Source organism: Leptodactylus fuscus, chromosome 2, assembly GCF_031893055.1.
Source record: "Leptodactylus fuscus isolate aLepFus1 chromosome 2, aLepFus1.hap2, whole genome shotgun sequence".
Lineage (NCBI taxonomy): Eukaryota > Metazoa > Chordata > Amphibia > Anura > Leptodactylidae > Leptodactylus > Leptodactylus fuscus.
This window is the reverse complement of record NC_134266.1, coordinates 242,181,482-242,204,398: the sequence shown is the minus strand read 5'-3', so window position 1 is coordinate 242,204,398 and position 22,917 is coordinate 242,181,482. Positions and strand designations below refer to the sequence as shown.

Here is a 22,917-nt window from a genome sequence, read left to right as displayed (position 1 = left end):
GTCATTTAGCTGGGGGTTTTGTTAGGTGCATTGTGACTGTTCAGCAGACAAATATTATATTGTGATACCAGGATTAGGTTGAATGTGTATGTCCTGTCTGAACATTTTATACTTTCCCACAAGCTTTATATACTAACATAATACAGCTAATATTTCTGTATCCCCCAGTGTTGACACTCAATCTCCAAGGGGCTCTATTATAAATCATACCTTCCTGGAGACAGTCTATTAGTCTAGCTGAGCTACTACAAAGAACAAACTTCAGACCTTCCAGAGTTGTGTTTTCTGTGTCTTCCCTTGAAGCTCATGGATAGGGGGTGTGTTAGTGAGTGGGAGGTCTTGTATGTCATTCTTTACAACAGGGGTAGGCAACCTTTTCTGTTCGGCGTGCCGATTTAAATTAAAAAATCAAAGATGAGGTCCTCGGAGTGCCGGTCAATAATTGTAAAGCTGACGACACCTACACTAAAGTCATATAGCACAAACCGCAACATAGGGGTGCTGTCATACTGCGCTCCCAGCCACATGCGCTTACCGCTATTTGCCTGGATACACATGTTCTTTTCCTTTAGAAACAATGTAAGTACATGTGTAACCCACAATTAGTGGTAATGTATGTGACTGGGAGCAGAGTGAAGTCATACCTGTAAAGAGCTGACACACAATGTACCTGTATGCTCCATCCAGTCCTTGGCTGTTAGTAACTTCAGTTTTCTGTAAGGGAGCGTTCACACTACCGTCTGTGTCCGACAGCTAGTGTCCGCTGCTAATGTCTGTTCAAAATCTTGTGCGGATATTAGTATCGGACACTAGTTGTGTCCGTGACATTTTGCATTGATTTAAACGGACACCGGGTGCGTTCTTTTACTGTCCGTGCCTGTCCTTAACTGTCCGTTCACAAAGATGTCCGACTTTTCAAGCGGACAGCAAAACCCGATATGTAGGTTTTTCTGTCCGCTTGAAAAGTCGGACATCTTTGGGAACGGACACTTAAGGACACCCACGAACAGTAAACAAACGCACCCGATGTCCATTTAAATCAATGCAAAATGTTAGACACAGCTAGTGTCCGATACTAATATCCGCACAAGATTTTGAACAGACATTAGCAGTGGACACTAGCTGTCGGACACCAACGGTAGTGTGAACGCTCCCTAAGTGAAACGTAGATTAATTTGTCACTTTTAGTTCCTGGCGGTGCAGTAACAGCAAAACCCCAGCCAGGAATTAATGGGTGTCACACTTTCAACAAAGTGGCCGCACTGGTGCCCAGGAACTGGATTTGGCTAGAATTGCATCTAGTTACAGTGTCACCACCCAATAGAATCACACTAAGGCTGAGGCCCCACATTACAAAAATGCAGCTTTTTTATTGCAGATTTAGCTGCGTTTTTCTTTCCGTCAAAGCCAAGAATGGCTAGAAAACGAATGGAAAATATATAGGAAGCTTCTTATACGTCTCCCTCCTGCTCAATCTACTCCTGGCTTCGGCTCAAAAAAAACAGCAAAATCTGCAACGAAAAAAAGCTGTTTCTGCAACGTGGGGCTTTAGCCTAAGGCCCCCACGTTGTTGAAACACAGCTTTTTTTTTGTTACATATTTTGCTGTGTTTTTCTGAGCCTAAACCAGGAGTGGATTGAGCAGAAGGGAAACGTATAAGAAGCTTCCTATATATTTCCCATTCCTTCTGTAGCCATTTTTAGCTTTGGTTGAAATAAACCGCATCAAAATCTGCAACAAAAATGCTGCATTTCTGCAACGTGGGGCCTCAGCCTTACACCTCCTGCATACAAATGCCACGGATGTGGTTTTCACTGACCTATACATTAAAAATTAATTCACAGGGCCGCAAATGCAGACAGATATAGGGGATGTATAGGACAGATATAGGGTATGTAGAGGACAGATATAGGGGATGTATAGGACAGATATAGGGTATGTAGAGGACAGATATGGGGGATGTATAGGACAGATATAGGACCTGCTCCATAGTTTTCAGTTCTTCAGTTTGGCCCAGATACACAGCCACAAAAAGAATGGCTGTATATATGGGTCAATTGAAATATATAGGTCTGTACATTTATCCACAGTTGTAGATAAAGAGTCTGGTCATGTGCATTGCAGGTTACAACTCAATGTGCCTCATATTAATAGCAGTTAACCCCATCATGTCCCTCACATTAACCCCCTGTGTACTTTACATAAGGGACACGGATATGTGAGACATATGGAGGTAATAAGTGAATATCTTCATTATTTAGGTCCTTTATTAGTACCCCCATATGTCTCACACATCAGTAACCCTTATGTGAGCCACACAGGGTTAATGTGATGGACATGATGGGGTTAACTGCTATTAATGTGAGGCACATGGAGTTAAATTAATAAAACCAAATGCCTGACATTAATGAGAATGGTTAGTAACACACGTACCTGGTGTTTTTACTTTCACTTTGCTTCCTCTCCTCAGGCTGCAGACGGCAGGAGCTCCTCCTCACGTGTAGCAGCAGGTCCAGGGAGCCCTTATCCTGTGCAGTGAGAGGCTCACCTCTGATTGGTGGCAGTGAGAGAAGGGGGCGTGTCCTACACCGCAGCTCTACCAGAGCACTGAAGGGACGCTCTCTCTCTCTAAATTTAGTGTGAAGTCTCAGGCTGGCTGGCGTGCCAGCAAAATATGCCTCGCGCGCCAGTCTTGGCACGCGTGCCAGGGGTTGCCGACCCCTGCTTTACAAGGTATCTTGTAGCATCAGCATGCAATCAGTTTAAGGGTAAGTGCACATGGTCAGGTTTTTTATGCAGTTTTTAAAGCCATAAGAACCAGGTTTGGATTGTATAGAGTAAGAATTCTTAAAGGACAGATTCAACTTAGAAGTGCCTGAAAAAACATGTTTCCAAAATAACGCCATCCTGAAACCACTGGGCGAAAAAGCCGTACTTGAGCACTTTTTCGACCAATGATTTTTTAACCGTCAATTTAATGCAGTTTCCAAATGGAGACTTGGCTTAGATGTGAACCCGGCCGGACATGTAATTAGTTTCATATGTCATACATAATACCCATGAGATGTTTTGTGCATATTTGCAGTATGTCGCACAAATGAGACAAACCTGTAAGTTATTCATTTTAAAACGAGAGGCGTAACTTGAAACTTGTAGGCCCCAATGGAAAATCTGTAACTTGTTCCACCACCTACCATATGTCACACTGCCCCTGTAGTTACACCCCTGCTTAATTCAATGAAAAATCTGTAATAGGTTTTACTACATTTCCATACGTCATACTGCACCTGTAGTTACACCCATGCTTATTCATTCTGAACATATACAGTCCTATGAAAAAGTTTGGGCACCCCTATTAATCTTAATCATTTTTAGTTCTAAATATTTTGGTGTTTGCAACAGCCATTTCAGTTTGATATATCTAATAACTGATGGACACAGTAATATTTCAGGATTGAAATGAGGTTTATTGTACTAACAGAAAATGTGCAATATGCATTAAACCAAAATTTGACCGGTGCAAAAGTATGGGCACCCTTATCATTTTATTGATTTGAATACTCCTAACTACTTTTTACTGACTTACTGAAGCACAAAATTGGTTTTGTAACCTCAGTGAGCTTTGAACTTCATAGCCAGGTGTATCCAATCATGAGAAAAGGTATTTAAGGTGGCCAATTGCAAGTTGTTCTACTATTTGAATCTCCTCTGAAGAGTGGCATCATGGGCTACTCAAAACAACTCTCAAATGATCTGAAAACAAAGATTGTTCAACATAGTTGTTCAGCGGAAGGATACAAAAAGCTGTCTCAGAGATTTAACCTGTCAGTTTCCACTGTGAGGAACATAGTAAGGAAATGGAAGACCACAGGGACAGTTCTTGTTAAGCCCAGAAGTGGCAGGCCAAGAAAAATATCAGAAAGGCAGAGAAGAAGAATGGTGAGAACAGTCAAGGACAATCCACAGACCACCTCCAAAGAGCTGCAGCATCATCTTGCTGCAGATGGTGTCACTGTGCATCGGTCAACTATACAGCGCACTTTGCACAAATAGAAGCTGTATGGGAGAGTGATGAGAAAGAAGCCGTTTCTGCACGTACGCCACAAATAGAGTTGCCTGAGGTATGAAAAAGCACATTTGGACAAGGCAGCTTCATTTTGGAAACAAAAATTGAGTTGTTTGGTTATAAAAAAAGGCGTTATGCATGGCGTCCAAAAAGAAACAGCATTCCAAGAAAAACACATGCTACCCACTGTAATATTTGGTGGAGGTTCCATCATGCTTTGGGGCTGTGTGACCAATGCCGGCACCGGGAATCTTGTTAAAGTTGAGGGTCGCATGGATTCCACTCAGTAACAGCAGATTCTTGAGAATAATGTTCAAGAATCAGTGACGAAGTTGAAGTTACGCCGGGGATGGATATTTCAGCAAGACAATGATCCAAAACACCGCTCCAAATCCTCAGGCTTTCATGCAGAGGAACAATTACAATGTTCTGGAATGGCCATCCCAGTCCCCAGACCTGAATATCATTGAACATCTGTGGGATGATTTGAAGCGGGCTGTCCATGCTCGGCGACCATCTAACTTAACTGAACTTGAATTGTTTGTCCAAAATACCTTTATCCAGGATCTAGGAACTGATTAAAAGCTACAGGAAGCGACTAGAGGCTGTTATCTTTGCAAAAGGAGGAGCTACTAAATATTAATGTAATTTTTCTGTTGAGGTGCCCATACTTTTGCACCGGTCACATTTTGGTTTAATGCATAGTGCGCATTTTCTGTTAGTACAATAAACCTCATTTCAATCCTGAAATATTACTGTGTCCATCAGTTATTAGATATATCAAACTGAAATGGCTGTTGCAAATACCAAAATATTTAGAGCTAAAAATGATTAAGATTAATAGGGGTGCCCAAACTTTTTCATAAGACTGTATATATACCGTACTAGCATTTGCTTGTGACTTCGTCTGCGTTGATGATCCGCCTATATTCATCAAATTGCTGCCGTCGATGGTTTGCCTGCTCCGGCGTTTCTGTAGCTCTTAAGCTGTCCTGCTGCTCATGCCATGCCTGTGATTGTTCCGGTATCTCAGCAACTTGCTGGGACGCCATATAATGAGTGTATTATTGACGCCAACGATCCCCCTCAGCTCCGCTTGAGGAGAACTCTGTGACTTCTGGCTACCTTCATAGCTCTTGTTGTTTTAGAATTTTGCAACAAATTAGATTTTCTTTTCCCGGCATGTTTAAAAGTAGCAAACTGCCAATTTGGATTAAAGGTGTTTTCCCATACAGTGTTTCAGCACTGCCTGGACCAGATCAGATAATATGCAGATGCATGTACACAATCCACTCAGGGTTATCTGAGTGTTTACATAGAGAGATAACAGATAACAGGCTTTTATCAGAACCTGGGATAAACTGCTGCATGAGCAGTATAATATAGTATGTGAACATAAATTCATAACAGTTGTGAAGCCATGTCATTTACTGGGATAAAAAGTAGCCTATGTGTTACTCGAGGTTACAAATTATCTATGTGCCAAATTTCATTCAAATCCGTTCAGCCGTTTTTGCGTGATTGAGGAACAAACATCCAAACACACAAACTTTCACTTTCATAATATTAGTAGGATATATATTATAGTATTATTATTATTTATTTTTTTATTTAACATGTATAATTCCTAATTGGCTAATGCCCTTGATTTCTACCTCGTGTATTCTAGTATAGGGATAGGAAATAGAAGTCTATGTAATTTACTTGGCTTTCCACAGTGCCTACATATTAAACGTACCTTTTTCTAGGGGTCTAAAGGACTGTGAATGAAAATCTAGCGAAGTATTATGAAATATCTGAAGCTTCTCTTTTATATAGTTGATGATAGATGCCTCTGTGCTGGTTATATCAGAAAATCAATATTTGTAAAATTGAAACAGTATAGGCTCGTATTGATCCACGTGGCTAAATCAGGACGAGAGGCTTTGTAACAGCTTTCTCATGTTGCCTGCTCTCAGTAATGCCAAACTATCAAATTTAGCCTTCCACTGATAAATCAGCCTGAAAATTGCATGTCAAAATTTTCTCCCAAACTAACCTAATGATTTTTTTCTTCTGCACTTTAACCTTCTGTAACCTATTGAATTGGATTGTAACATTGAGCCAAAAAAAGATATAGATATATTTAAAAAAAACAACAACACATATTTTGTTCGGCACTTGGTTGTAAAAATGAACTTCAAATTTACTGTTTTCAAGGAGAATTTTAATGTGATTTCTATTGAACGAAACACTTACTGTAGTTTCTTAGGGTGGCGGATGTCAGCCTCCCCTTATGAAGATGGAATTCTGCGTTGTCACATTTTTATTTTTATTTTTTTGTATTTTTATTTTGTATTTTGTTTTTGTTTTTTCATTTTTTATATTTCTATTTCTGCCACGACATTCGAAAGTCCATTCTTTCTGCAGTATTTCATTGCAGATTTCACCTCCTTTTTATACTTTAACAGGTGAAATTTGCATCCAAAATCTACGACAAAATCTAAATATAAAGCATAAATTTTTTTGCAATTGATTCATTCTGAAATTTGTGGCAAAATCCTCCCATATACGTCTCTGGTATGTGCAGATATACACTTAGATCATCAGAGTGAGCTCACATTTTGCTTGTAAGTATCATGGTACCTACGAGGAGGAACAAAGGCAGTAGACTTCTTTTGTTGTCTCTTTCAGCCCCAGCTCCATAATAGCCGAGACAGGCGTTCAGGGCTGTCCAGAAAGAATACCTTTCACTATTACATGGGAACGAATGGTTAAAATTAACCGTAAAGCGGTGACCAAATTGCAAAAAAGAAAGTAAGAAAAACCATAAGGCACAATTTTATTTAACAAATTAACCAATTATTAAACAATTTTTACATTTTGTGTATTAAATACATTTTTTTTAAAAAAAAAATTAAATAAAAAAAACTACCAGTAAATTAAAAAGTTTAACAAAAAATATAATATATTAAAATAGATAATAGAACGACTGGAATTCAGGAAGCAAAACAAAACCAAAAAAACTCTCCCAATGGTTAATTCCAGTAATTTTGTTCAGACGACAATACTTTTTAACCCATAATGGGCATTCGAGGAACAGATTATTTGGTCTTACAATACAATTTAGAGGTGAGTCGGATTCATTGTTAACCCCTAGCTGAATGTTGATATTGGCCTTCTTCCAGCCGGTTGTGTGTTTGCTTAAGCGTAGGCACTGACAGCTGACAAAGTGACTTACCTTCACGGCCGCGCGGCGCACACATAGTCGTTTTGACTCGATATTGATTGTGAAGTTTGCAGTTATATAATTACTTTTTGCTTGGGGAAATGTGCTGCGTATTGATCTGTATGGCAGCATGTGAAAAGCAGTTTCCCTTTCCTCGCAGTGAGTGTCATCTCTCAGTTCTGATAAATGGTAACACTCACGCTGGGCATAATTACATTCTGGCCAAATCCTCTCCCCGCACCTCTGTCCAGTTGTCGTCACTGTCACAGGACCGCCGTGATCATCTGTATCTCAACAGCTTAATGAATCTGTAATGGAGGGAAAGTCTTATTGTGACGGAGGACTGGCTACAACACACAGCCTCATACTCTTCTCATCTTCAGGCCAATGAAAGGTCTAATTTAAAAAGTTCTTCTAAAGTTGATGAAATTTTTATAGCTCGCCATGGGGATTTTTGAGGATCAGATACCTTGCAATATTTAAAGAATTGCCTGATATTTTGGGCTATTACACAGGGTTAGTCTGTGAGCGCAGGCACACGGGAGTCCCTGTGGCTCTATATATTGAGCTGTAGGCAGTCTATGTGATGCTCTGTTGTATTCCTTATGGTGCCATATTGTCACGGTCTTTTCTATTGTAGACAAAACTCTAGGCTCGAATAGCTCTGCAATTCAGGATCTGATGGAACAAGACATATTTTCTTTCTTTTTCAATTTCATACTAATTTTGACAGAAGAAAACCCTACATGTGCACTTTTTTCCCCAACGCTGTTGAGTCGAAGTGGGAGTTGGAAAAAAGTGAAAGACTCCAACTTTGGCTTCAAAATCAAATGAATTATTATTTTTAAATATATTATACAATTACTGATATTGTATAATTAGACACCACACCTATGTCTGGTCTTCACCTGGCGAGTCCATTCCCCATTCTGCTTTAAAAATACAGAGAGAAAGGTCCTGGAAGCAGCGCCTTTCTCTCCACATTTTCTGACCTTTTTTGGCAGTCTGTGGGGGTCTTTGGGGTCTATGAGTTTCCGAAGGTAACCACTTTTTAAAGGGGACTAGGTTTACGTTCGGGGGGGGGGGGGGGCTCCGTAAATGGAAACTCGAATGCCGGCATATTGAAAATTCAAGCTGGGGCAGTGGGAAAATAAAGGAGCTGGATTCAGTGATGGTTTGGCCTACCGACTACACAGCACTTTTTTTTTTTTTTTGTTATTTTGGTTGCAAATGTGAATTTCCTATAGAGAATTATATGTGAAAAATGCTGTATTAAGGAAAAAAAATGCCACTGTCCTGAAAAATCTAAATTTCGAGTATATCTAATGGTAAAGGCAAATTCACAGATTTTTTGCAGGCATGAGCCATTAATATGAATGGAGCAGGCAAGAATCCATGGACTTGCTACAGAAACACTCCTATTCAGATGTATGGGATGGATTTTGAGTTGCAAATTTCTTGTCAAATTTGCCATGTGTGAACTTTCACTTAAAGCCACCACATATGTTGTGCGCATATCTATAGAGGTTAGGTGGTAATCACGCATAGTGCTGTGAAATATACAGAACACATATGGAAAAACTTGTGAATTGGCTGTGAAAACATGAGAAAAGCGATTTGTGAAGCAGATTGGGACCGTTCTCGAATTCTCAGGCTTTACTAAGAATTTTTGTAAAATTTTTGCATAGTAATTAAAACATAAACCAGAAATTTTTTTTGTTCCGTTTTTCTAAGACTTTCCAAATAATTACTATTTTTTTTTAAATCACTCACAAAGCCCATCAAGTAATTATTAAGAAAAATTCCTTTTGACATCTGTGCAAATTTTTAAAAAGTCTCCATTTGAGTCTGAGTTGCCAACTTGCAGCAAAAACGTGGCATGACTGTATCTCATGGAAACTTTACAGTCTCTGTCTGAGAAAATAATTTAAAAAGATTCATGGGTTTTCCTGAGACTTCTATATTGATAACCTATTTGTGGGGGGTACTGCAGCTTTTTTGCTGAATATCAACCATAGCGCCATACACATTGTAGGGTCCGTGCTCGGTACTGCAGCCCAGCTCCAATATCTTGAGTGGCACTGAGTTGCTTATGTGACCAATGAATATGATCGGCACGGGTTCTGGGTACCTGTCCCTCTCGTATCTCACATTGATAAGATAATCCTTTAATAGTCCCACAGTGGGGAAATTTCAGCATGTTACAGCAGCATAGTAATACAGATACAGGGATAATACACAGTAATATATTACAGAAGTAGACACACATAAGCTGAGAAGAGAAGATATACTAGGACTCGATACCAGCTAAGGAAGAGAAGAAAGAAGGAAGACTTCAAGATCATTTAGTTCTCTGTGTGGAGTGATCTTCGCTTGGTCTGATGTAGATTATACAGCCTGATCATGGTTGGGAGGAACGACTTGCAATAGCGCTCCTTCTCACACTTGGGGTGAAGTAGTCGGTCACTTACAGTGCTGCCAAGTGCCGACAAGGTCTCATACATGGGGTAGGATTTGTTCTACTGCATGGAGCTCACCACATACAGTATTTGGTTTAGGAGTCCAGACGGCGGTCCTACTCAGCGATTTATAGACTACTTATACAGGGGTCAGTTGGCAAAGGTTCAGGATGGCCCAAAAACACATCGTTTATACCAAACGTACATTCATACCATTGCCTTTCCTATATAGGATGGCTACCTACCACTGAGTAAGACCAACCACTGGACTCCTAAGCCCACAATTAACAAAGGCATAAATAAATAAAACTGAATTTTTTCCTAAAGAAACATATATTGATCTGCTTAGAATCGGCTGCAATGTGTTACCCTCTGTTAAAAACTTTAATGTTCTCTTTATTAGCAGGTCATACTTCGGCTTTTACTACAGGACTAGTCCACTATCGTCCTAATTTTCCGAATATTTCTTCCTTTTCCCAGTGACATTTCCTTGAAGGTTGTTATCGGGCCGTACGGATTCTTTGTTTGTTGTGGTCCGGTCCGATGTTACCTATTCCTCTCTGATCCGTCCTACATTACCTTTTAGTCTAATTTAATCTGTTGAGTGAACCAAAAAACTGATCAAGCAAATCAGGCGTGGACTAATCTTCCCCATATATCATAGTCTATACAAAGTAAAAGATTCCTTGTCTTGCGTTTTCTTAGTATTCGGGATCGGGTTACGTCAGTGACTCTTAAGCAAAGGTTGTGGCGTGTTGCTGAAAACCTATTGGTATGTACGTGCGAGTAGTGTGATACGGCCCTGGGGCTATGAGGGTTTTTTTTTCGTCTTCTTTGGGGTAATCAGTGTTAGTTAAAGGAAATCTGGCAATGGTTTTAGATCATTTTAACACAGCTGAGAAATGTTTGGAGAAAGGTCAACTTCAATGATTATCCTTAGCCAAATAAATGCACAAGTTTTTACAATGGGGACCTTGCTTTTCAGTGAGCTGTCATAAATTTCCTGTCCCCACATCTGGGAATTGTGAGTGAAATGCTGTTCCTTTTGACTGCGGGGCACTATATTTTATATCTGACTTGTTTGTTTTCTGCTAATAATTCTGTGTATGGGAGCGATGTTGCTTTAATTTTGTCATCATCTCGATCCACTGTTTTTGGCAGTTCAGTTCCTTGCGGGATCAGGATTGTTTTCCCCTACTGCAGAATCTGGTCTGTGTGCATTTTTCTGCTTTCCTCCCTGTAGTTTAATCCCTAATAGCCTTCCATTTTCTGGCAGATCAGCCTCCATTGTGACCTGTGTGCAGACTCTGCGCCTTTCCCTAGCCCCAGCTGGCCCTTTGCTGTTCACAGCTGAAAAGTGAAATGAATTCTGGGGTCTAACATAACGCAGATGAAAGTCATTCTCAACCTATAGAGTCATTTCCCGTAATTGTATCGGTCTTTTCTGGTTGTAAATGATCTCTGGAAGCTATTGTATGCTTATGTTAAAACAATGCATGCTTTACGGGTTTAGCTCCTTCTCAGGGTTGGCGGTGCCATATCATACATCCACCGGCTGTTAGAAAATCACAAAAGAATAATTATGAGGAGAAATGGTGTTTGTTAGAGATGAGTGAGTAGTGGAATATTCGAAAATTCGAAATTCGATTTGAGTAGACCTTAATATTTGACTATTTGTTTGAATATCGAATCCTATTATAGTCTATGGGAAACCAAAATTCGACCAATTGGAGTCACTAAATCCACAATGACACCTCAGGAAATGATGCCAACACCTCTGGAATACAACTGGGACAGCAGGGGAAGCATGTCTGGGGGCATCTAACACACCCAAGTCACTGTATTATTATTATTGCTGCTGCTGATTTAGCCAGCCATTGACTGAATACATTTTTTTTCCAATGCCTATGTTGTCCTAGTTCCTGTCCCACCCCCCTTTGGTGTAAAAAAAACCGCCAGGGAAGGTGGGAGGGGAATTGAATTTTTACTGCGTTTACCGCGTGGTATTTGACTGAGTACGAGTATTTCGAATACCATAGTATTTGATCGAATACCTACTCAAGTGAATACTACTTGCTCATCTCTAGTGTTTGTCATTTGCGATTTTTTTTTTTTTTTAACTATTCTTTATTGAAAATTATTTGAAAAAAAAATAAAAATCCTAGAATCCATATCTTAAAGTGTTTAGGTTACTAGATGACTCGGTGGAGGCCTTACTACAGGTTAATACACAACCATATTGAGCCATGATGCTTGGCTAGAGGAGAAATGTGGGTGAATCATCCTAGAAAGGACACCCATAATGCCAATACATCCTATATGCCATAGATTGCCCTAAATATACCTGCTCGTAGGTCCTTCACAAAATAAGGAACCACAATCGTTTTATGGTAATGAAAAGAAAACCCACCAAAAAACAGTACTCCGTTCTTCAGCGCACACCAACCTAGTTCAGATACATTGGTGGTCCCCTGTCATTGTTTGTTCATGTGCCGTACTTACTGATCGCTGACTGATTGTCGGAGCAACTCGCGCTAGATTAGGTGCCCCACATTTATGTATTTTAGGCTAAGGCCCCATGTTTTGGAAACGCTGCTTATTTTGTTGCGTTTTTTTTGAGCCAAAGCCGGGAGTGGACTAAGCAAAATGTAGAAGTGTAAGTACTTTTTATACATTCCTTTTATAGCCATTCTTTGCTTTGGCTCAAAAAACCGCAACAAAAAAGGTGCTTTTCCGCAATGTGGGGCCTTAGCCTTAGACTCTTTTGGCCCCACATTTGACAAGGGGCATGCTTCAACAGTACAAGGATATGACTTAAGACATTCCAACACGTCACAAAAAAGGTGCAACAATTTTATTCCAAGCTTTGATGCAAAGCAAGTGGTATCAAGAAACATAGTGGAATTTATCAACCCTTCTACTGCAGTTTTCTGCACCTCATATAGTTATAAAGAAAAATCCTAAAATTGTGCAGGCCAATGAGCCTTAGGGTGCATTCACATGGAGTAACGTGCCGCGTGACCTGGCACGTATACGCCGTGTGAGATTTTGAGCGCCGTATACGCTCCCATTGATTTCAATGGGAGCCCGGATCGTATACACCGCGTTATTTTGTGGCCGCAAAATCACGGCCGCAAAATAACGCGGCATATACGAGACTAAAGTCCCATTGAAATCAATGGGAGCGTATACGGTGCTCAATATCTCACACGACGTATACGTGTCAGGTCATGCGGCACGTTACTCCGTGTGAATGCACCCTCACAATACATTCACATTTCCGGTTCTGTAGAGATCACTTTGCATCAGCCAACCCATTATCATCACAGACAGGGCTACAATAAAATTTGACACCTATATATAGATAGTCATATCCTGGCACAGAGCATGCCCACAACATCCTCTCCTAAAAGTCAATGAGTCACCTCCAGTCTACAGACTCATGTGGTCTATATGGATGCTGTAGAGCTTATCTCTAAATGATGTTCAGCAAAGTGGTTGTCTCAACAAAAAAATAGAATTAAAAAAAAATCTACAATCAAAAAAACCAAGTGGAGAATGTATTGGTGATACAGGCAATACATCCCTTTTTAGCTCTTCTGGTTTGCTTTATGCCTTTCTATAGCTTTGTAATGCTGTTTCCATTTGTGTGCTATTATGTGAATTGTATAATTGTAGCTATGGTTAGTATCCTGCAGCCGACTGATAGGAAACAGTCTCCCCGGGTACAAAGGATCCTGCTCTGATTATAGGCATTTATGACAATTATCAGGAGATTATTCTATTCCTGGGTAATACTCACAGAACTTTATAAAAGGATTAAAATATAGGTTTATTGGATTTTGCACAAAACATATAGAGCTGTTTTCTGCTGTTTAACTTTCTGTGAAACCGCTGTGTTGCCGAGTGGTGCTGTAAAGTACATGTAGTCCCAAGATATTGTGTGTTACAAAACAACCTGGCAGTGCAGAGGAATTTTTTTGTCTTTAACTCTAGTCTTGGAAAGAGAAATACTTGTACTGGTTCACATTTTCTAGGTATAATTTGTGTTCTTACTTCAACAGTTTCATAACTGTTGAAAATAATACAAATTTTTTTTTTGTGTGTGTGTGTGTGTGTGTCTCAAAACTTGTATTGAATGTTTTTAAACCTGTACTAAAATTTTGATTAGTTAATTTTTTTTTTTTTTCTTGTTTACTCATCCACCGGATCTTTCCCCCCCCCCCCCATCATCCCATGTTACCCACTGTACTGGGCACCTGTGCTCATATGGTATGTATGCCCCTGCTTGATGAGTAGTACATTGCCATTTATCTCAGGCCTGGTTCCCATCTGCGTCAGTAATCCATTCGGGGAAGTCCGCACCCCTGAACAGACTACCGAACACATTGGCAAGCGGTGTGCAGTGAAAGCACACAGATCCTATAGAATATAATGGGGTTCGTGTGCTTTACGCACGGTCTCCGCATGGAACATGCAGACAGGAAAGTAGATCGTGAACCAGGCGTAATCACACCTCCTCCAAATGATAGACATCTCAGTCACCGTCCCCTCACTCCCTGACGTCATGAGGGAGAGTCAATTATTTATGTATGATGATTTTTTTTTTTTTCCACACATTTATAATGTCTCTTTGCTGTAGCATAAATATTACAGAGGAACCAATGGAGAGGTAAATACATGATCCCACATAATGGGGACTATTTATGGTGGAAACAACACCTGACAGGTTCCCTTTAAGTTACAAATATGGTGTTGGTGGCATGGCAAGTGTAGTAAGATCTCATAACAGAATTATTACATTTTTGTGAAAATTTTTTGAACAAAATTTTACACACTCCCCCCCCCCCCCCCAAAAAAAAAAAAAAAAAAAAAAAAAAAAAAAGACTTTAGGGTCACAGTATCATAGTTATGTATTATGCTGTATGTCTCTGTCTCCCTGCAAGACAACTGCCCCATTGAGATCTCCGTACAGGACAGTAGTCCCACTCACGGCATCATAGATAGCGCCGATTCTAGGAGTCTGGATCTTTGGATGCAGTTTAGTCGCTGTATGAACCTGTAGTTGGCCTTAAAATTTCCCCCCTTCATGATAAATCCCCCGTAGGACTTGCATTTGCAGCCGTTGTTTTTTGCTTCCCTTTAATCTCTGTTAATGGGGTAATCAGATTCACATGTTGCGATCAATGTGGCCAGAAAGGACATTCAGCTGTCACTTTCACAGGCTTCTATAGGAGTATGTTGTCTCTTTTTGTTTCCATTATAGGAACTACAGTGAACTTGAAATGTTTAGAAAACCAACTACAGGACCCCCCTGATCCTCTGTTGTTCCTCAGTGAAGTGTGAAGCATGCAAATGGGTGAACTGTAACCTAAGATTGCCTTTACATGTGCGGCTTTTTTTTTTTGTTTGTTTAAGCCAAAACCAGGAATGGATTATATAGAGAAGTAAGACCCTTTCCTATATACGTCCCCTCCCTTTATAGTCCATTCCTGACATCAAAACAGCATATGTAAAGGTGTACGTAAGTATTAGAATAGATCATCAGTATTAGGTCAGTGAGGAGTCTGTCACCGGGCTCCATACACTGGGGAGATTTATCTATCTCTCTGCACAAGTTTTGTTTCTTGCACCAAATGTGTGCCACAACCCATGTTCTGTGCCTCGCTTGCCACATTGTGCGAATGGGGGCAGAGCAGGGTGGTCTGGGGTAGGGACACCTCAGCCTAACATATTCATGTTTTCTGCCATGCGTTATAATGGAAGTCTTCACCGGTTCCTCACTGGCATAGATCTCCATTCAGGAGTGCACCTGATTTATGATGAGGTGGAGTCTCTTCATCAATTCCCTCCGTCTGTCAGCGTCTTTATAAATCTTTCCACTGTGTGTTAGCTGCGCTGTACTATTGCAGCTCCGTTCCCATTAAAATAAATGGGAGCTGAGTTTAGGATTGATTATGAATATCCATTTTTTATTATTATAATTTCTTAGTCCTTATCAGCAAGGCCCATTGGATAATTCTAGTTTTGGAGCTGCATGCATTGAAATACCCAATGTATAAACCAGTATATAAATATGAGTGGAATCTCGCCAAGTCAGTTTTTTGGCACAAAAGTGGCACATCTTTGGTGGTGCAGGGGCAATTGTACCCAAAAAAGTGACACTTTCTGACCTGCTTGCCAGAAATGTGGGTGCAGCAGGATCCAAAGATGGTGGGGGGGATGCTTCGGCCTGACAGATTTACTACAAGGCTAAGGCTTCCCCCCCAGGGCAGAGGGCAATGGCAAGGAAAGGAGGCCTGAGCACATAGAGAGCCTTCAGGGGCCGGAGGGTGGCTCCTGGAATTTTGGAGGGGGATTTTTTTTGCTTTTTATTTAAGTTTTGTGCTTTAGTTGCCAAATTTGAACATCACCAAGACAAATTTAGCCCATTTTCTGGAGGAGAATTTTGCATGAAGTTTGGTGCAAAGAGAGCAAATTTTCAGGCTCTTTGAATCTGAGAAATACTTAGAATTTGTTGATAATCTCAGGGTGACCAATACAATGTATTCCCTATAGTTGAAAGTAAGAAAAAATTCTCCTGCTGTGTTCTTGAGCGAGCTATTTTTCTGTAAGTAAACTGGTGTAGAGTGTAAATGTCTTGAAAATAACTTTTGTTGAGGGTCAAGACCCTGGAATTAGGATCAGTGAGTTGTGAGCCCCGACCTTCTGTGTCTCGCCATGTTCCTGTGTCGATGGTTATAATACTTTCTTCACAGTGGAAATATGAAGTTGATTTAAACATGTGATATGTGAGCGGCACTGGCTGTAAATCTCCCTAACTGATGGCTTCATAGTCCTCTGTCTATTTATGGTTTAGTCCATATTATTTATGTACAGTACTGAACACGTCTGTAGATAATATGTTGGGATGTAACATGACTGCTCCCCCTCTGCTGGTTATACGATGCGTGTTGTGTATCTTGTACTTGTACTATATATATCTTCTTTTACAGTGATGAGTCCCAGTCCTGAAATTCATGTAGTATATTTTGTGTACATGGTACCTTATAAGCATAGTCCTGGAATCTTATCGAAGGTTGTCCCTTGCCTATCTACCTCCATTATCTGTCCACGCACTGAAACCTCTGCTTGTCTCACCTTATAATTTGGTAGCATGCCCGGCACTTGTCCACCCTTGGCCCCTTTTCATCCCATTCCTTTTTATAAATCAGTCAGGATCGACTCCACCCTCTGTAATGTCTCCTGAAGGCCCAAAGAGGACCTTCCACCACCTCCACCAACTCTAGTTCTTTACAGACACTGTTCTACTGATCCCATTGCAGATATCGGGTTTTTTAGGCCCCCATTGCTCTATTAGTTTTGTTGCCTGATATTCTAAACCAGACTTTTTACTGTCAAGTGGGTGGCGTCATGCAGGAGCAGACAAGGGGGTGTGATTCTAAGCTAACCCTGTCTGCTTACTTCTCGTGGTGGCCCACTGTATAGGTCGCATTGAGCTTACTCATAGAGTAAAAAATGTTTGTCACCCATATTACCTCAACAGAAGTCAAAAGCCCACTTTTTTTACCTCTAACATGTGAATGGACTACTATGGCTACACTTTGGTGCACATGTGATATCCTAACATGTTCATAAACTGGTAGAGCAAGGGTAGACAACCTTCAGCACTCCAGCTGTTGTAGAACTACATCTCCCAGCATGCATACTTGTTCTGCTGTTCTTGGAACTCCCTTGGAAGTGAATGGAGCATGTTGGGAGTTGTAGTTTCACAGCAGCTGGAGAGCCGAAGGTTGCTGACCCCTGTGCTAGAGTAAAGGACCAAATGTGACTAATAATGCAATTGCTGTCACTGGTGAAGTCCACCGATCTGATAATTTTTTCACATCATGAAAGTTACTTGTAGGACAACGCTCTAATGCTGATTTTCAGGGCAACTTATTTCCTTTCCTCCTTCAGTCATAACTTTAATAAAACACAGACCTAATGGGGAGAATGCTGAGAGACATAGAAAAATAGTTGACATAGAGCCGGCTGAAAAACGACTGGAGTGTAAGTGGTATATTCCATTTCATGGGAATGTATTTGGTCATATCAACACCTGGGATGATAGCTGCACGTCGCTGTCTGTAGTAGTGTCAGGTTTACACGGTGATTTTTAACCTCGGGAATTGCAATGAGATATATTTTCCTAATGCAGTTTCAGTGTCGTGACTCTTATCTTTCAGCTGTATGTAAAGCGTTTCTGTCCACTTACTGCCATCTAGAAGGTAAGAAGTAGAGTCAGGCTGAAGAGGGAGATGAATATACAGAGTTTTTTCGCCAGCGTATGAAGAGTGTATTTAATATAACTTTTACCATGGGGAAGGTTGGTTAAGGAGTCTATGGCCATGTCTTACCATGTTGGTAGTTAAATGGTATTAATTATTATTATTTATTATTATTATTATTATTTATTTATATAGCACCATTATTCCATGGTGCTTTACATTTGGGGGTTACATACAATACACAGAATATACAGGTAGATATAATACTAACAATGACTGACTGGCACAGTGGGGTAGAGGGCCCTGCCCGCGAGGGCTTACAATTAATACCCTTAGGATAGGCTATTAATAATTATACTCGATTACTGAAGGTCTGTTGGGGCATAGCTATAGGGAGTGCCAAGGTAACGATAGCAACCGGGCCCTGGCGACTCAAGGCCACTCTTCAACATAAGAGTACCCCAGTATTATAGATTGCACATGGTAAGTGGGGACCCAGTTACATATTTTACCTAGGGGCTCACTGCCTTGCTTCACTGGGGTCCTGGGTAGGGTTGAGCGATCGGGATCAGAAAAGATCGGATTCTGATCGGCGATCGAGTAAATTTCATGATCAGGATCGGATGGAAAATGATCGGAAATTGGATTTTAAAATCGATCCTGAAATCTCAAGACCGGCTCAACCCTACTCCATTAACATAAAGTAATTAGGGTTGAGCGATCAGGATCAGAAAAGATCGGATTCCGAGTAAATTTCTCGATTGGGATCGGATGGAAAATGATCGGAAATCGGATTTTAAAATCAATCCTGAAATCTCAAGATCGGCTCAACCCTAGTCTTGGGTTGAAATCTGACCAAGCGCAATATCTGCATGGAGTTTGTATGTAGACTAAAAACAAAAGCACACAGAATGTATATTACATTATATATTATATAACATTATACATCTATTATAATAAGTATACAAATAAAGTACATATATATGGAAGGAAGGAATAAAAACCACATGGATCAAAACTCTTCAGAAGTTGAACAGAGAAGTAGTATTACAAGTAATATGGGTGCTTAGACCCCGTACACATAAATTACATAGTGCCTATAGAATATTTAAGGTGCTGGATACCTAAACAAAGGCAGCATATACATCCAAGAAAGTAATGTAGTCAAACATACAAGGAAAGCAACTTAAAGAAATATATATAAAGAAATATAATATTATTAATAGCCCTATACAGATCCTGAGGAAAAGACACGCTCCCTATAGATGTCTTGCAGCCAAAAAAGAGTTGCTCCTAACTCTTCAATACATATGTACTCTTGGGTTGGCCAAGCTGCATGTGTTCTTATTATGGAGAGGGAAACAAGCCACTGTGGACACCTGTAGCGGCAGGATAACTTAAGAACATAGGAATTGAGCTTACTGAAATCTTTCTCCTGAAATCTGCTGATGGGGAAAAGTCAGGACATCCCCATACACATTGGCTGGTTGGTTGGTCTTTTCTGTATCCTCTGGTTCATCTAATTTGTATGGACATCTATATGGTACCTTCTAAACAAACTGGCATTAGTGTGAACGATCTTATGTTACTATACCATTTGCTTCTAGAACAGAGGTCTGTAACTGCAACGTCTTGCTAGGAGGCCATTCTGAGGGTGGGTTCACACAGGGATTTTTGGACTGGATTTTGACTTCAATGGGAGACGTTCAATCCTTTTTCTGCTAGCTGTTTTGTGCCACTTGTGGGAAAAAGAAGCGACCTGCACTTTCTTGCCGCGGATTCTGCCTGTGGCGCGACACCTCACTCCCGACTAGGCTCATTCATTTGGGGCTACCGACACAGATGTGAACGAGGCCTTAGTCAACCACCAGCCAAAGATAGAGTAGATCAGCAGGAGAATAACCCTTTATTCTCTGCAGGTTTTCTAAAACAATATGGGGAGGGAATTTATTAAGACTGGTGTTTTGTATGCCAATCTTAATAACTCACAGACCTCTTGCATTAGCCAAGGAATTGGTTACGAGACTCGGTCCAGGATATTTTGTAGATTTCAGGTATAACTCATTACAAATTTCTGGTGTGTTAGTAAATTTGTCAGGCTTGGTTGGCCCTGCTTGTCTCAATTTGTCAAAAAGTGGCGAGCGGGGCACAAAACCAGCATTGTGGTGCATCATTCGTGCAAGTAATAGCGGTGCACCAAAGATACACCATCTCTTTAGTGCACTGGTATAGATGGGTTAGTAAATCCCCCCCCCCCTTTGTTTCAGGAACGTCCAATATAACCTCCCATATGCTTGCGCTGTTGCGGTGTTCCTTCTAATAGTCTTGCACCGTCGCCTTTGTGTTGTTAGCATTGTAAGCGCCTGGAGATATTACGTTGTTAGAATGAACACCTATGTATCTGATTTGCTTGTATATAATGGCGAAATTTCCTGATGTTCACATCATTCCGTGTAAAACAAAACCTCAGTATTAGCGATTATTAGCACCGTCTGCGACGGCAAGACATAAAGCAATCTGCATAAGTAAAAACTAAAGCTATTTAACCTGCAAGCGGCCACGGCCCCAAAATGGTTTGTTTTATTTAGCGCCCATAAAGCGTCGGCGGCACATTAACGGAAGGATAATAATTCACCACAACAATTACCGCACACGGGAATATTTTTGTAGCTCTAATTCAGTGTTATTAATAATGAATAAAATAGCAATTTTCTGAGCTCGCTGGGGGCAGTAGGGAAGCAGTCCAATGAATATTTCAGCACGTTATTTTAATCATGGCTCCACAAAATTCATGTGTGTCATATTTTCTGCTTATAAATTCCAGGCTGCTGAGGGACCCTAGTCATTAAAAGGCAAACTGTTTATAGTAAGGTTCGCTCTTTGATTTACAAGGCGCGTTAAACCGCTGTAAAGGAAAGCGGGCTGCGTGTCATTAATACTGGTAATGTGATGCAGCATTAGTAACTGGGCTGCTCGTGATTAATGCTCCTTACCAGGACCACAAGCCATCTAATACTGGCTACTTAGGTTGTTTAACATGTAAATACAAGGGCCGCCTGCTCTCCATCAGGATGGCGCGCTCAGCATTGCTATTGTTGTAGGATCTTAGGTTTTACATAAACTTGAAGCAGTGGTTAAAGTTGTCAGGAGTATACATTATAGTCTAGAACACGGTTTCCTAAGGCGGCCATTGTGTCATCTGTTTTAGGCATGGAGCACTTGATTTAGACATTTGGCTTGATTATATAGGTGGACATTTGTCATCTATCCACAGGATAGCGGGGGCCAAACTGCAGGGGCTGAGATCTCCACCAACTAGTAGAATGGGGGTCCTGTGCACCTTATTCGATTTTGGATATGCGCCTTGCTGCTCCAGCTAGTGTCTATCTCAACATACTTTGGGAGTGACATCACACAACTCAATGTGGTTGGATAGTGAGGAGGAGGAGGAAAGTGTGTCAAACCTCTGTACTAGTGATTATGGGGGTCCTAAGCAATCTTACATAAAATGAGGATAAATATCCATTGTGGAACGTCTTTCGGTAGATCTTAACGGAGTATTCTTGAGTCATTTATGAGAGTGGACAGCTGGTGGTCCCAGAAGATGAGGGGATCCAAATGGAACATGCAAGTATCAGGCATGACTGGCACATCTTGTGGCTATGCCAGAGTCCGCCAGGGTGGTTGCTTCTGCTTGTTAGCGGCTCTCTGATGAAGATGAGAGCCAAAGTAATACCTCCAATGGGACATCTGTATAGGGAATGTCTAAAAATGACAACTCTTTTATCATTGTATATGGAAAAACTTTGCAACTCTGTTACATTCTTTGTTTCAATTCCTCGCCAATTTTAAAGGGGACCGTTCACCATCTACAGCAACTCTGGTCATGATTCTGGTGCAGTTGTAATTTTTTCTCTATCCCTGATTTTAGAGATGAGCAAGTACTGTTCGGATCAGCCGATCCGAACAGCACGCTCGCATAGAAATGAATGGACGTAGCCGGCACACGGGGGGGTTAAGCGGCCGGCCGACATCAAAGCGGAAGTACCAGGTGCATCCATTCATTTCTATGGAGCGTGCTGTTCGGATCGGCTGATCCGAACAGTACTCGCTCATCTCTATGAGCAATCCGTTTAGCTAATTTTGGGGTTTGATATTCTAATTATAGTCTCTACTGTCACGTGGGTGGTCTCAGGCCAGATCAGACAAGGGGGAGTGATTTGGAGACTCTAGCCTATAGATATCTGCCTGGATGAAGAGGTGAGTCCGGCCACCCGGCAGGCTTCTTCCTGTAAATAATTATAGATGGCGGCCAAGTCTGGTGGGTCCTTCACCCGCGAGATTCGTGTCAATGTCTCCCATGTTTGTTGGAGCAACATAAGTAACTACTTACTAACATTATCCTATCTTTTCTTACAGTCAACTCCATGACTTCTGGAGACTGGATTATTGGGAAGACGACTTGCGAAGGAGAAGACGTTTCGTACGCAATGCATTTGGCTCAACCCATTCAGATGCCGGATTAAAGGCTGCCATTGAATACGGTCAGTATGATGATCCACGCTTTCAGTCACCATATTAACTTAGCTTTGTGCGCGCTGAGTGATTTTTTCCATACTGCTTGGATTTAGTTTATAAAACTCGAGAAACACAACAATTTTGTACTTTTGTATTCGCTCCGGTTCACTTTTCAAAAAGCAGATGTGCAGATGTGTTTGTCTTTTTGAAGTTTGGACACATGGAGATCAGCCTATGAGACTTTACACTGACCCTTTTCCACTTCTATGCGTCTTTTACACTGATGCTATTTCTATTCCTCTTGGTGATACTAATGAGTTGAATAATTTATGAGCTTGTCATGTGAAAAGGATTTGGTGCAGTTTGATGTACTCTCAGCGTCTGGTGCTGGAATGT

At 40.8% G+C, this 22,917-nt stretch overlaps 1 protein-coding gene across 6 annotated transcripts in view; it reads left to right on the top strand.

Annotated features, from left to right (window-relative positions):
* The window catches only part of NBEA (neurobeachin), a 561,077-nt gene that overhangs the window by 354,993 nt on the left and 183,167 nt on the right, over positions 1-22,917 (top strand). For all 6 annotated transcript variants that reach the window (XM_075265947.1, XM_075265948.1, XM_075265946.1 and 3 more), the window contains one exon: positions 22,423-22,547. In XM_075265947.1, the coding sequence (XP_075122048.1) occupies positions 22,423-22,547 (125 nt within the window). The remainder of the gene's footprint in view (positions 1-22,422; positions 22,548-22,917) is intronic.